This window comes from Rhinoraja longicauda, chromosome 21, assembly GCF_053455715.1.
Source record: "Rhinoraja longicauda isolate Sanriku21f chromosome 21, sRhiLon1.1, whole genome shotgun sequence".
Lineage (NCBI taxonomy): Eukaryota > Metazoa > Chordata > Chondrichthyes > Rajiformes > Arhynchobatidae > Rhinoraja > Rhinoraja longicauda.
The window spans coordinates 5,040,126-5,053,739 of record NC_135973.1 but is presented as its reverse complement, the minus strand read 5'-3'; the positions used below and the strand labels follow the sequence as shown (position 1 = coordinate 5,053,739).

At 45.5% G+C, this 13,614-nt stretch overlaps 1 protein-coding gene across 1 annotated transcript in view; it reads right to left on the bottom strand.

Moving 5' to 3' along the window:
* Window positions 1-987: 987 nt before the first annotated feature.
* LOC144603867 (myosin-16-like) overlaps window positions 988-13,614 on the bottom strand; it is a 73,722-nt gene continuing 61,095 nt past the window's right edge. The window contains exons 35-43 of the mRNA XM_078417639.1: window positions 12,744-12,960; window positions 10,871-11,007; window positions 9,632-9,735; window positions 8,675-8,867; window positions 7,183-7,386; window positions 4,954-5,079; window positions 4,347-4,517; window positions 2,173-2,373; window positions 988-1,223 (exon numbers count right to left, since the gene is read on the bottom strand). Of these exons, the coding sequence (XP_078273765.1) occupies window positions 1,032-1,223; window positions 2,173-2,373; window positions 4,347-4,517; window positions 4,954-5,079; window positions 7,183-7,386; window positions 8,675-8,867; window positions 9,632-9,735; window positions 10,871-11,007; window positions 12,744-12,960 (1,545 nt within the window). The 3' untranslated portion in view covers window positions 988-1,031. The remainder of the gene's footprint in view (window positions 1,224-2,172; window positions 2,374-4,346; window positions 4,518-4,953; window positions 5,080-7,182; window positions 7,387-8,674; window positions 8,868-9,631; window positions 9,736-10,870; window positions 11,008-12,743; window positions 12,961-13,614) is intronic.

The following is a 13,614-nucleotide window of genomic DNA, read 5'->3' as shown; positions in this document are numbered from 1 at the left end:
TACACGAGCGGGGATGCAGACCTCTACAGGCAGGCCAAGTACAAGCTGAGAAGAGGAATCAGAGCTGCCAAGGAAAGGTACTATGAGAAGTTGAGGAGCAAGTTCTTCAGTGTGGAAGGGCTTGCAAGAAATCACCAGCTTCAGCTGACCAATGACCTGAATGAGTTCTACTGCAGGTTTGATAGACAGAAACATAACCCTGGTACCCCTCCCCCACCCACTCCTCCCAATCACCACCACACCTACTTACAGCCTGACTCCAGTCTGAAAGACTGGGCCCTCCCCCACTACCCACTCCTCCCCAATCACCACTTCACACCCACTTACAGCCTGACTCCAGTCTGGGCCCTCCTCCACTACCCACCCCCTCCTTACTGCCCGACATCAGTCTGGCCACTTCTCCACCACTGACAATAGAAATTGAGGAGGTGGAAAGGCTATTCAGGAGACAGAAAGCTTATTATTGTCACTGTTTCCGTGCTATGTCTTTCAATCAAACAATCTTTTATGGCGAGTCCGAAAACTTGTTGGTTGTAGAAGAAGTTTATTGCAGCCGCAATATTCGAATACAGAGTTAAACAACAAGGTAAAGGACAACCATCAAAAACTTACTGTCTTCTTCGAAGACTTCGCCGAACTGCTATTTCGGGCGCCAAAAGCGCACATGACATCGCTGGCCAATCAGCGATGTCGCTCCCTGGACCAATCCCCATGGTCGCGTTCACACGTGACCTCGCTGGCCAATCCGAGGGTTCGACGACCTGGGCCATTCTCTATTGTCGCTACACTATCGTATATGAATAGGGGAAAAAAATGCCACCCATTCCTTCTCTCCCAAGATGCTGCCTGACCCCCTGAGTTACGCCAGCAGTTGTGTCTACAATCTATCGTACATTCTGAGCCAGGAAAGAATACAGAGGCAAGGAACAAATGAAATGTTCAACACGGACAAACTTTAATGTATCTTTTACATATGGTTTCGCTCAATGACTAAAGTTGGGGCTGCCGGCCGAGACGGGGCAAGGTTGTTCCTACTCCTCGGTGGTGGATTTGGAGGACACCTGGATGACCTCGACGGTGCTGAAACTTTTGCTGGCGGAGACGCGGTTCCTGGTGCGGAGTTTGTTCAGGGCGCACTCTGCCATTCCTGCTCTCTCCTCGGCATCGTCCAAATCATGCACGGTCTTCCTGTACTTTGTCAGACTTTGGTTAGCCTGTTCCTCCTGGGAAAGAGGAGGTAAAGAGAAACAATGGTTTAATCACGCAGGGGTTCCCAACATTTTTCATCCCGTTCACCCCTGGCAATGTTTCGAAAGTAAATTTACCCCCCCACCCTGCTTTGTTCAGTAATTTGAGTTTACACTTCTACCATAATAAAGCAACCGACAAAGGGGAAATTTTAAAATACTGTTTTTAACATTATTATTTTATTCAAATAACCATAATAGTAGGCGGAATTTACCCCAGGTTGGGAACCCTTGGTTTAATGACACTGTATTTGTCACATGTGCCGAGGTACAGTGAAAATATTTTTTGTATACAGTTCAGCACCTATCACTACACATAAGCACTTCGATAAGCACTTAGAAGCAGTGAATATTGATCCAATCAACTGATATTTACTGGCTCTTTTCTAGCTGGTGTCTTTTGTTTGGAACAGTGACCACTGGGCCTTCAGATGGGTGTGAGAGATTAATGTCCAAATCAGTTGGCATTAGGATGGACAATTCTTTGTGTTGGGTAGTGCTAGTGTATGGGGTGATTGCTGGTGGCATGGACTCAGGGGGCCGAAGGGCCTGTTTCCACACTGTGTCTCCAGAGTCTAAAGTCAGTGTTGTGGGATTTACTGTACTGTCTCAATCGTCCTGTATCTTTATCTTGCAGTAAACATTATTCCCCTTTGTCCTGCATTTGTATACATGGATGGATTGATTGTAATCATTATTGTCTTTCTGCTGACTGGATAGCATGCAGGAAAAAAGCTTTTCAATGTCGCGTGAGGGGGAGCTATGAAGGAGGATCAAGCCTGTACAAAGGAATAGGCTTTAACAATGTTCTGTAAAGAATTAAGTGGAAGGAGGGACTTGAGGAAGGACATTCAGACTGAGGACATTCAGAAGAGCTTGCTTTTCTAAACCCAGTTCCAAGGTCAGGGATGTGCAGATGACTTACAGACTCTTCAATCTGCCTTTTGTAGTACTTCAGCTTGGCCTGCAGTTTCTCAACCAGTTCCTGCATGTGTTGGTTAGTCTTGTGATCTTCGTCGGTTTGGAAGATCAGCTCCTTCAGTCGGCGCTCATTCTTACGCAGATTTTTCACTGTCTCCACATGGCGTTTCTGCTCTGTGTCTAGCTCAGACTCCATTTCCTTGATCTAGATTGTAGCAAAAACACAATTTAGTGATCACATGTTTCCATGACTTTGTAACTGAACGGCATTTAATTTGAGGAAGGACATTCTTGCTATTGAGGGATTGCAGCGTAGGTTCACGAGGTTAATTCCCGGGATGGCGGGACTGTCATATGATGAAAGAATGGAACGACTGGGCTTGTATTCACTGGAATTTAGAAGGATGCGAGGGGATCTTATAGAAACATATAAAATTATTAAGGTGATTGGACACGCTAGATGCAGGAAACATGTTCCCAATATTGGGGGAGTCCAGAATTAGGGGCCACAGTTTAAGAATAAGGGGTAGGCCATTTAGAACTGAGATGAGGAAAAACCTTTTCGCCCAGAGTTGTGAATCTGTGGAATTCTCTGCCTCAGAAGGCAGTGGAGGCTGATTCACTGGATGCATTCAAAAGAGAGTTAGATAGAGCTCTTAGGGCTAGTGGAATCAAGGGATATGGGGAGAAGGCAGGAACGGGGTACTGATTGTGGATGATCAGCCATGATCACATTGAATGGCGGTGCTGGCTCGAAGGGCCAAATGGCCTATTCCTGCACCTATTTTCTATGTAATTGCTAATCAGAACAAAAAGGAAAGCTTGCAAAGATGACAGAGTGGGGCAACTGGTAGAGCCGCTGCCTCACAGCACCAGAGACCCAGGTTCAATCCTGACCTCGGGTGCTGACTGTGTGGAGTTTGCACGTTCTCAATGTGACTGTGTGAGTTTCCTGGAGGTGCTCCGGTTTCCTCCCATATCCCAAACACGTAGGTTTTAGGTTGATTGGCATTTGTAAATTGCCACTAGTGTGTAGGGAGTGTTTGAGAAAGTGGGATAACGTAGAACTAGTGTGAATGGTCGATCGATGGTCAGCATGGGCTGAAGGGCCTGTTTTCATGCTGTATATTCCAATCAATCTTTCACAACTCATGTGCAAGCATTAGCCATTTCTATGACTTAAAGTGATCATACCTTCGAATTAATGGATGAAAATCAACTTGCACTGCACGTTCTGTGAAACTATTAACCCAACAGAATCTTCTTCATGGACCATGGAGTCACACAGAATAGAAATAGGCCCTTCATCCCAACCCGTCCAAGCTGACCAAAGTGCCCCATCACAACTAGTCCCATTTGGCCAAATTTGGCCCGTATCCCTCTAAACCTTTCCTATCCATGTGCCAGTCCAAGTATCTTTTAAATGCTATTGTAGTTGTGTAACTCAACTACCTCCTCAGGTAGTTCGCTCCATTTACCCACCAGCCTCTGTGTGGAAAAAATTACCCCCTACATTCTTATTAAATCTTGCCCCTCTCACCTTGAATTTATTTTTTCTTAGAGTAAAAGATAACATCGATTGACGTAAGACTCTTAAAGTAATGTAATGTTCACCGGGGAATCTCATCTTTGGTGCTGGTGAATCTATAAAATTCATTGCCACAGATGGCTGTGGAGGCCAAGGCATTGGTTATTTTTAAGGCAGAGATTGACAGATTCTTCTGAAAAATCTTCTGACAAATCAGTCTGAAGAAGGGTCTCGGCCCAAAACGTTGCCCATTCCTTCTCTCCTGAGATGCTGCCTGACCTGCTGAGTTACTCCAGCATTTTGTGAATAAATACCTTCGATTTGTACCAGCATCTGCAGTTATTTTCTTATACTAGATTGACAGATTCTTGATTAGTAAGGGTGTCAAGGGTTATGGGGAGAAGGCAGGAGAATGGGGTTAAGAGGGAAAGATGGATCAGCCATGATTGAATGTCAGAGTAGATCCAATGGGCCGAATGGCCTAATTCTGCACCTCTGATTTATGTACATGATCAAGTCAAGTCAAATTTATTTGTCACATACACATACTCGATGTGCAGTGAAATGATCTTGGGGCAGTGAGGAACTGACCATTTTCTGAGGTCATCCTTTGCCTCCCGACACCCGCCCGTCCGCTTTGCTCTCCTCACCTTTGACTCCAGTTTCTGGATGATTCTTCGTCCACCCTTCAGGGCCATTTGCTCAGCTTCCTCCAGTTTCCCCTGCAAATCCTTGATGGTGATCTCAAAGTTCTTCTTGATCTTCTCCAAGTGCATGCAGTGTTCCTGTTCTTGCCGCAGTTCCTCGGCCATGCGGGTGGCCTGGACAAAGAAGAAAGGGAGGACATTCAGGTAACTGCTCGTGGTGGACTTCGAATCCACTCCGGTCAAAATATATCATCAACCTTTGGTTAAATGGCTTTTGTGCTTGTTAGACGCTTTTAATATTAATAATATAAAAATTTCAAAATGTGCACCACAAAGTGGGTGTAAATTCAACCCACGTACACATCCAGGCAAGAAACTATTCAATACCAATTTTTGAAATATTAATTTTTCATATTTAATGTAACTTATCATTAACATTATAAAATAAGGGCCAGAGGCAGTAATTTCAAATTAAAAGCATAATGATTTCTTGGGTGAATGGAAATTAAACCAAAAATTGATTAGTTTATGAATAATGTTGGCTGAGTGAAATGAATGATGCACAACTATTTAGCAAGAGTATCTATATTGTGTTTGAGACTGAACTTACATCACTCATGGCCTTCTTGGCCTTCTCGTCAGCAGATCGGAATTCGTGAATCATTTCCTCGTGTGCATTGGTGAGTGACTGGAGATCCCCTTCTAGTTTACGTTTGTACACCAGCAAGGTGCTATTCTGAAGGGGAAAGAACATTGAAAGTTTGAAGGCAATTTATTCTGTCCAATTTAAATTGCTTGAGAAGAGTGTTTTCTCATCACCTTTGTTCACACACAGCATTCCAGACTCCTGGCCAATATTTTGCTATGTTGCACAGGTCACTGATCAGGAGGGACACAAGAATACTCACCTCAGAAATCCACCTCCATCTTACGCTTGCTTCACAATGGCATAGAAACCATGAATTGAATGGATCATAGAGCTGTACAGCTGGCCTAGTTGGCCGGTTTGGCTAGTCCTATTTGACTAGATTTGGCCGATAGCTCCAAATTCTTCCGATCCATATATCTGTCCAAATGTCTTTTAAAGGTCGAGAAGTTTTTAGAACATTGACTTCTCCAACTTTAGATAGTTCCTCTGTCCCTCTCTTAAGGGGTTGGACAGGCTAGATGCAGGAAGATTGTTCCCGATGTTGGGGAAGTCCAGAACAAGGGGGTCACAGTTTAAGGATAAGGGGGAAGTCTTTTAGGACCGAGATGAGAACGTTTTTTTTCACAAAGAGAGTGGTGAATCTGTGGAATTCTCTGCCATAGAAGGTAGTTGAGGCCAGTTCATTGGCTATATTTAAGAGGGAGTTAGATGTGGCCCTTGTGGCTAAAGGGATCAGGGGGTATGGAGAGAAGGCAGGTACAGGATACTGAGTTGGATGATCAGCCATGATCATATTGAATGGCGGTGCAGGCTCGAAGGGCCGAATGGCCTACTCCTGCACCTACTTTCTATCTTTCTATGTTTCTATGTCTCTATTGATACACACCTATTTTCTATGTTTCTATGTTTCCCCTCCCCTTCCCAGTTCTCCCTCTATCTTCCTGTCTCCACCTATATCCTTCCTTTGTCCCGCCCCCCTGACATCAGTCTGAAGAAGGGTCTCGACCCGAAAGGTCACCCATTCCTTCTCTCCTGAGATACTGCCTGACCTGCTGAGTTACTCCAGCACTTTGTGAAATAAATATCTTCGATTTGTACCAGCATTTGCAGTTATTTTCTTACACCATTCGTAGTGGAGATCGGTATCAAACAAGGCTAGTGCACTGGTTCTAATCTTTCTTATCACAGCCTCACCTCCAGCAAACCTTGCAGGGGAGTGGAGCTAATCTTCATAATTCTGAAGAAGGGGCTCGACCAAAACGTCACCTATCCATGACTACTCAAAGTGGAGAAGGACAGTTCATTACGGTGCTGAGAACCTCATGTCCATGCACCAGAAGTGCCTGCAATGTGCACATCAGCCACTTTGGACCCCACGGAACTGGGCTTCAGGTAAGTCATTCTCAATTCCGTGAGAAGTCCAAGAAGATGAGTGTTGCGCAGAGGCAAGCTGCAGTGAATCATAAACTACTCTGAAGGGCAGCAGTCCCTACACAAGGAAGATGACTGCATTTGCTGCAATTAACCTGAGAGCTGAGACACAACATGTAAACCATCTATCACTGCAGGTCAGTATGCTCTAGACACCATGAAAAGCCTCTTCAGTTACAGCCCATATAGAGTCATGGAATTACAGCATGGAAACTTATCCCTACTGCCACCTGCCTGCGTTTGGCCCATGTCCCTCTAAACCTGTCCGATCTAGATGCCTGTCCTACACGTTGCTACACGTTGTGATCGTACCTGCCTCAACTCTCTCCTCCAGCAGCTAAAGGGCAGATTTAAGCAGAGAGGAAAAATAATGATGAAGCCAATAATGCGTTCAAACCAGATCCTCTTTCAAGTTATATCAACATAAATCTATAGTCAGAGGGTGGTTAATCTGTGCAATTCACTGCCACAGACGGCTGTGGAGGCCAAGTCAATGGATATTTTAAGGCAGTGATAGATAGATTCTTGATTAGTGCGGGTGTCAGGGGTTATGGGGAGAAGGCAGGAGAACGGGGTTAGGATGGAGAGATAGATCAGCTATGATTAAATGGCGGAGTAGACTCGACGGGCCGAATGGCCTGATTCTGCTCCCTCCACACGAAATTTTCAAATCATTTTCCTCTGCTTTCATGTGTGGGTGATGGCAATGTTAATTTTTGATCAGCTCTCACCACATTTACTCGCAGTACTTGCATTTACCTGCACGTTGAGTTCATTGTAGCGCTCGCTGACTTCCACCAGTTCCTGCTCGGTGAGCTTGCGGGAGCGCTCACTAGATTCCAGCGTGTTGCGGTGTTCCTCCAGCTCCGTCTGCAGGAGGCTGATGCGGCGCTCCGACAGGTTGAACTGTTCTCGCAGTTCCTCATGACGCCGAATGTCCTCGTCCATTTGAGCCTGTGTTTCCTGAGGGGCAAGAAGACCATTTTGTTCTGTCACAAGAGAGACTGCCAACGCCTTGAATTGAAAATCACCACCAAATCTCTCCACTAGGGTTGCCAACTGTCCTGTATTAGCTGGGACATCCCGTATATAGTGCTAAATTGGTTTGTCCCGTACGGGGGGGGGGGGGGGGGGCTCGGACACTGTAGGCCCAGACACTGTAGGCCCACACACTGTAGGCCCAGACACTGTAGGCCCAGACACTGTAGGCCCGGACACTGTAGGCCCACACACTGTAGGCCCACACACTGTAGGCCCAGACACTGTAGGCCCAGGGGCCGCTGTAGGCCCAGACAGTGTAGGCCCAGAGGCAAGGGCACCACCTAATGGAGGTTGCCTGGCAACCTGCCTCCCGGCCTGGGCGGCCGCCATTGATGGAGCGGGAACACAGGGCCGCTGGCTGGGTGAGGTCATGTGGGGCGCAGGTCAGTGAAGTCACCTTTTGTCCCTTATTTGGGAGTGAGAAAGTTGGCAACCCTACTCTTCACTCCCACACCTCCCTAATTTCTGAACCACTTCCAGCCCAAAACTCATGTGCACCGTGCACTGTGATCTTCTGACCCTGGCTAACTTTGCGTTCCTTATTTCCACTGCTCCATCACGAGCAGACAGGCTTTAAATTTTACTTGGGCCTAAGTTTTGAAATTCCTCCCTCAATCCCTTAAAGCAGCCTCACTGCCACAAATATTGTTCTTAATAGCTTCAAATCAAATTTTGCTTGCGAATTTTTAGTTTCAATTTTTTGATTTAGCAATACAGCGTGGAAATAGGCCCTTCGGCCCACCAAGTCCACATCAACCAGCGATCCCCACACATTAACACTATCCCACACACACTAGGGACAATTTTACATTGGCTAAACTATCGTTCCCTCTCAACCCCATTCTCCTGCCTTCTCCCCCTTACCCTTAATCCTTCTCTGCCTTAAAAATACCCATTGACGACCTCCACAGCCACCTGTGGCAATGAAATCCACTGATTCACCACCCACTGACTACAGAAATTCCTCCTCATCTCTTTCTAAAGGTGCATCCTTTTGTTCTGAGGCTGTGCCTTCTGGTCCTTACACCCATCACCCTTTGTGTAATAAAACCTGCCCGCACCTCTTGAAAATGTCCCCCTCTAGTCCTTGAAATTTTGCACCCTGGGGAAAAAGGTCCTGACCAACTGCACTATCTATATCTCATTAGCTTCTCTGGAAAGACATGTCTGAGTATTCCCTTGAAAGAAAATACTTCCAGCTCGTATCTACCTTGAGTTGCTGCTGGAGTTTCTTCAGGGTCTTGACCAACTCTGCATTGTTCTTGTTTGCATGCTCCAGCTGGATCTCCATCTCGTTCACATCGGACTCCATCTTCTTCTTCAGCCTGAGAGCCTCAGCACGGCCCTTCGATTCAACATCTAAGCTGGCCTGCAGCGATTCAATGGCACGCTGGTGGTTCTTTCTGCAAGTTCATTGGAGAAGGTGCCATTTGAAGCATGAGTTTCTTACTTCCCGGTGAAATATTACAGTGGCGTCTACACCCAATGTTCTCAAAGGGACTAGCCAATCTCCCATCAACAACATCCATGTCTATAAGTGCTAAAGAAGAACTTCCTCCCGGTACCGAATCAAGCTGGGCTGAATGGAAATGCCTCAACAGACTGAGAGCTGGTACTGATCGTTGTAAAGCAACTCTCAAGAAGTGGGGTTATTATAGACACTGAAGACGTCATCTGCATATGTGGCACAGAACCGCAAACTATGGAGCCCCTATTGAGGTGTCCTCTATTGGAACAAGAATGCAAAGCAGAGAACAATGATATTGCTAAGAGTTGTGTTCAGTTTTGGCTGAACTGAAGAGGGCCAAGTATGAAATGGATGCTGCTGCAATCATGATGACAGTTTAGTGCAGTTTGATTTAGAGATGCAGCACGGAAACAGGCCCTTCAGCCCACTGAGTGCAACGTTCTATGCTATTCCCTCCCGACACACGAGGGGCGATTTACAGAAGCCAATTAACCTACATATGTTTTGGGGGATATTGGAGGAAACCAGAAGCACCTGGAGGAAATCCACACGGTCACAGGCGAGAACGTGCAAACTCCACGCAGAGAGCACCAAAGGTCAGGATCAAATAAGTATCTAAGTATCTAGACAACTAAGACTGTAGATAAGGCATACTCAATAAAATGTATAAAATTAAAATAATCTTATCATCCTGCAGACCTGGTGATTTCAAATTCCTCTTCCTTCTCATGGATTCTCCTCTCGATGTCCGCCTTCACCTGTGCCAGTTCCAGCTGAACCCGAACCACCTTAGCCTCCTCTGTCTACAGGTAAAGAAACCAAATAAGTCCACTCAACAAAGTACAAACTGGTCATGTATTATCTTAAATGCAGGACCTACAAACATAACAAAACACATGTTTCAAGGAAATTCCCAAAAAGAGACAAGTAAAAAGAAAAAGCCAGAAATTTAAAGATTTCAGAGATGTTCTTCGTATGATTTTTGTAGCTCTCCAACAAAACCCTCTTAATAAAAAAAGAATTAAAGACTGTTCCTCACACAAAGCAGACAATGTACTTATTTACTGCAACAGAAGGTGGCCTTTCAGCCCATTGTCTCCATGCTAGTCCCGTCTGAGCAATTCCATGAGATTCTGATTCTGATTCTGGACTCAGAATTAGTGATATGTGATTTAGGTTATGCCCTCAGTGCGAATGCAAGGCAAAATCACAGGGACTTAGTTGTTGCATGCAGCAACAAGGAACAGGGACAATGTTGCATGCAGAGACAAGGAACTGGAGATGCTGGTTTACACAAAAGGACACAAAGTGTGGGTCAGGCAGCATCTCTGGAGAACGTTTAGTTAGTTTATTGTCATGTGGTGTGCTAACGAGTCAGACGAAAGACTAGACATGATTACAATCGAGCCATCCGCATGATGTGACCTGGCATGCACTTGGCTTAAAATAAACTAAATCACAATGTGTAGGAAAATAGCTGCAGATGCCGGTACAAATCGAAGGTATCACAAAATGCTGGAGTAACTCAGCAGGTCAGGCAGCATCTAGGAGAGAGGGAATGGCGGCCTACAGCCCAGCGGTATGAACATTGACTTCTCCAACTTGAGATAGTTCCTCTGTCCCTCTCTTCCCCTCCCCCTTCCCCGTTCTCCTACAGTCTTCCTGTCTCCGCCTATATCCCTTCTTTGTCCCCCCCCCGACATCAGTCTCGACCCGAAACGTCACCCATTCCCTCTCTCCTAGATGCTGCCTGACCTGCTGAGTTACTCCAGCATTTTGTGATACCTTAAATCACAATGTGAAAGCTTCACTGAGTGTTTGCCTTGGACATTGTGCAGCCTACGTCACAGAGATAATGATTCCACGCAATGATGTCCACATCTTTATTATGAATCAATGCTTAATCTGAGAGCCATTCACTGAATCAAACTCCATTACCTCCAGCAAACTTTCAGCCTCTTCCAGAGCCAGTTGCAGTTCGTCCTTTTCAATTTCCAGCTTCTTCTTTAGTTTCATCAGCTCGTGCACACTCTTCCCACCTTCTGAGAGTTGATCAACCAGCTCCTTAATCTCATCTGAAGGATCACACAAAATTATACAGTGAAATCAGAGTCCAATGACCATTTATATCAAGATAACTACAGGTGAGATCAGGCTTTTGGACTTCTCTGCTGAAGGATTCCAACCAAAACGTTGCCTGCCCATTTACCTCTACGATTGCTACCTGACCTGTGGAGTTCCTCCTTTATATTTTCCTCAAGATTCCGGCATCTGCAATTCATCTGTCTCCATTTTGGAAACATCTGTCAGCAACAGGACAATTCAGACTTCCGCTTCTTTCTGAAGCTTCATTGATCAGGATTGAGCACTGATATACCTGAGAGTTCAGCGCCCATTATCTGTGCGAGGTAACCTAAACTGATTCAAACTCTGATTTCATAGAGACACAAAGAACTGCAGATGCTGATATCTTGAGCAACACTCAAACTGCTGGAGGACCTCAGTGGGTTGGGTTGAGTTTAGTTTATTGTCACATGTACCAAGGTGCAATGAAAAATGTTAGTTGCGTGCTAACTAGTCAGCGGAAAGATGATTAGACAATAAAGATGATCATACAATTGAAAGATGGTCAGAAAATACATGATTACAATCGAGCTATCCACAGTGTACAGATACATTATAAAGGGAATAACATGAATAACGTTTAGTGCAAGATAAAACCAGTAAAGTCCGATCAAAGATAGTCAGAGGGACTCCATTGAGATAGATAGTAGTTCAGGACTGTTCTCTAGAAGGGTGTGAAGGATCTGAAGAAGGGTCTCAACCCGAAACGTCACCAATTCCTCTCTGCAGAAATGCTGCCTGCCCACTGATTTACTCCAGCTTTTTGTGTCAATCTTTGGTTTAAACCAGCATCTGCAGTTCCTTCTTACACATTTTGTCTGCTCTCTAGATGGGGTTGGGTGGTTAAGTTGCCTGATAACAGCTGGGAAGAAACTGTCTCTGGGTCTGGAAGTGTGCATTTTCACACTTCAATAACCTTTGCCCGATGGGCGAGGGGAGAAGAGGGAGCATGTGTGGAGGGTGATGGTCAGAAGACGTTTCGGATTGGGGATCCTTCTTCCAATGTACCGATGCAAGACATTGCCTGTCCATTGCCTGTCGATTCTCTCCGCAAATGCTGCCTGCCCCGTGGAGTCCCTCCAGCACGATGCGTTTTGCTGCAATGTTTTGCACCATTTGATCGTGTGCACAGTGGCTCAGTGGTAGAGTTGCTGCCTTTACAGCCTCAGAGACCGGGTTTGATGCTGACTACGGGTGCCATCTGTGCAGAGTTTGTACGTTCTCCCCATGACAGGTTTTCTCTGGGTGCTGCAATTTCCTCCCACATTCCAAGGGGGTGCAGGTTTGTACGTTGATTGGCTTCCGTAAATTGCCGCAAGTGTGTAGGGCATGGTTGATCATTGGTTGGCATGGACTCGGTGCACTGAAGGGCCAAAGGGCCTGTTTCCGCGCTGTATCACTAAACTAAATTAAACTAAACACCCATCACCACTCATTATCTATCCTTCTATCTGAGGTTATATAATGATTTAATTGTGTGTGTGTGTGTGCGTGTGCAAGCGTGCGTTTGCGTGTATGTGAGCACATGCGTGTGAATGTGTGTGTGTGCGAGATGTGTGTGCGTGCGTAACATTGTATATTGCGAAAGCTTCAATTGAAATGTGTTCTGCAGAAAGACTCATTTAAAGCAGATCGAAATATTTGCTTGCTCTTCTCTGCCACGAGACGGTTTATAATAAATGATTACCTTGAAGATTTTTATTATCTTTCTTCACAACCACGAGGTGCTCAATAATCTCCTCATAGCTTGTCTTCAGTTTGAAGACTTCCGTCACGTAGGTCCGGCACTCCTTCTGCGAGCTGTCAAGTTCAACCTGTATTTCCTCATACTTCTGCTGCCATTCTGAAAGCATTTTGTCAAAGGATCGTTGCTTTTTGTCCAGAAGTGCTGCAGCAGCGTTTGACTGAGAATAATCGGAAAAGATGGCAGGTATTACACCCCCTGCAGAAATACCCTCAGAAATAGGGCTTCTATTTCATCTGAACTTGTTCAAATGTACATCCAGAGTGCATTGGTTGGGAAACTGGAGGGCCATTTAACTTGTTGCTAAGCTCTTGAGGTTACAGGGAGAAGGCAGGAGAATGGGGTTGCGAGGGGACAAATAGTTCAGCCGTTTGCAGACTCGATGGGCCGAATGGCCTAATACTGCTCTTCTGACTTATGTCTTGAGCCAGTGAACCCATTGTGTGTGACCCTGTGAAGGTGTTGATTCTGATTTGATATACTCCTGGAGATTTTACCATGCAACCTCCAAACAGGCCACTCAATCAAGAGATCTTTTTTTCAAAACAATTCTCGATTATTTGCATGATTATTTCATGAAAATCAAAGAACATACCTTTTAAAAATGTCTTTTTTTACACTGATTAAATGCCCTTTTGTTTTTTTTCCCTGGTAATAAAATATTTCACTCCAGGTCTACACAGTGGCGCAGCGGGTAGAACTGCTGCCTCGCGGCGCCAGAGACCCGGATTCAACCCCAACCTCAGGTGCCGTCTGTGTGGAGTTTGCACGTTCTCCCTGTGACCAGGTGGGTTTCCTTTGGGTGCTCAGGTTT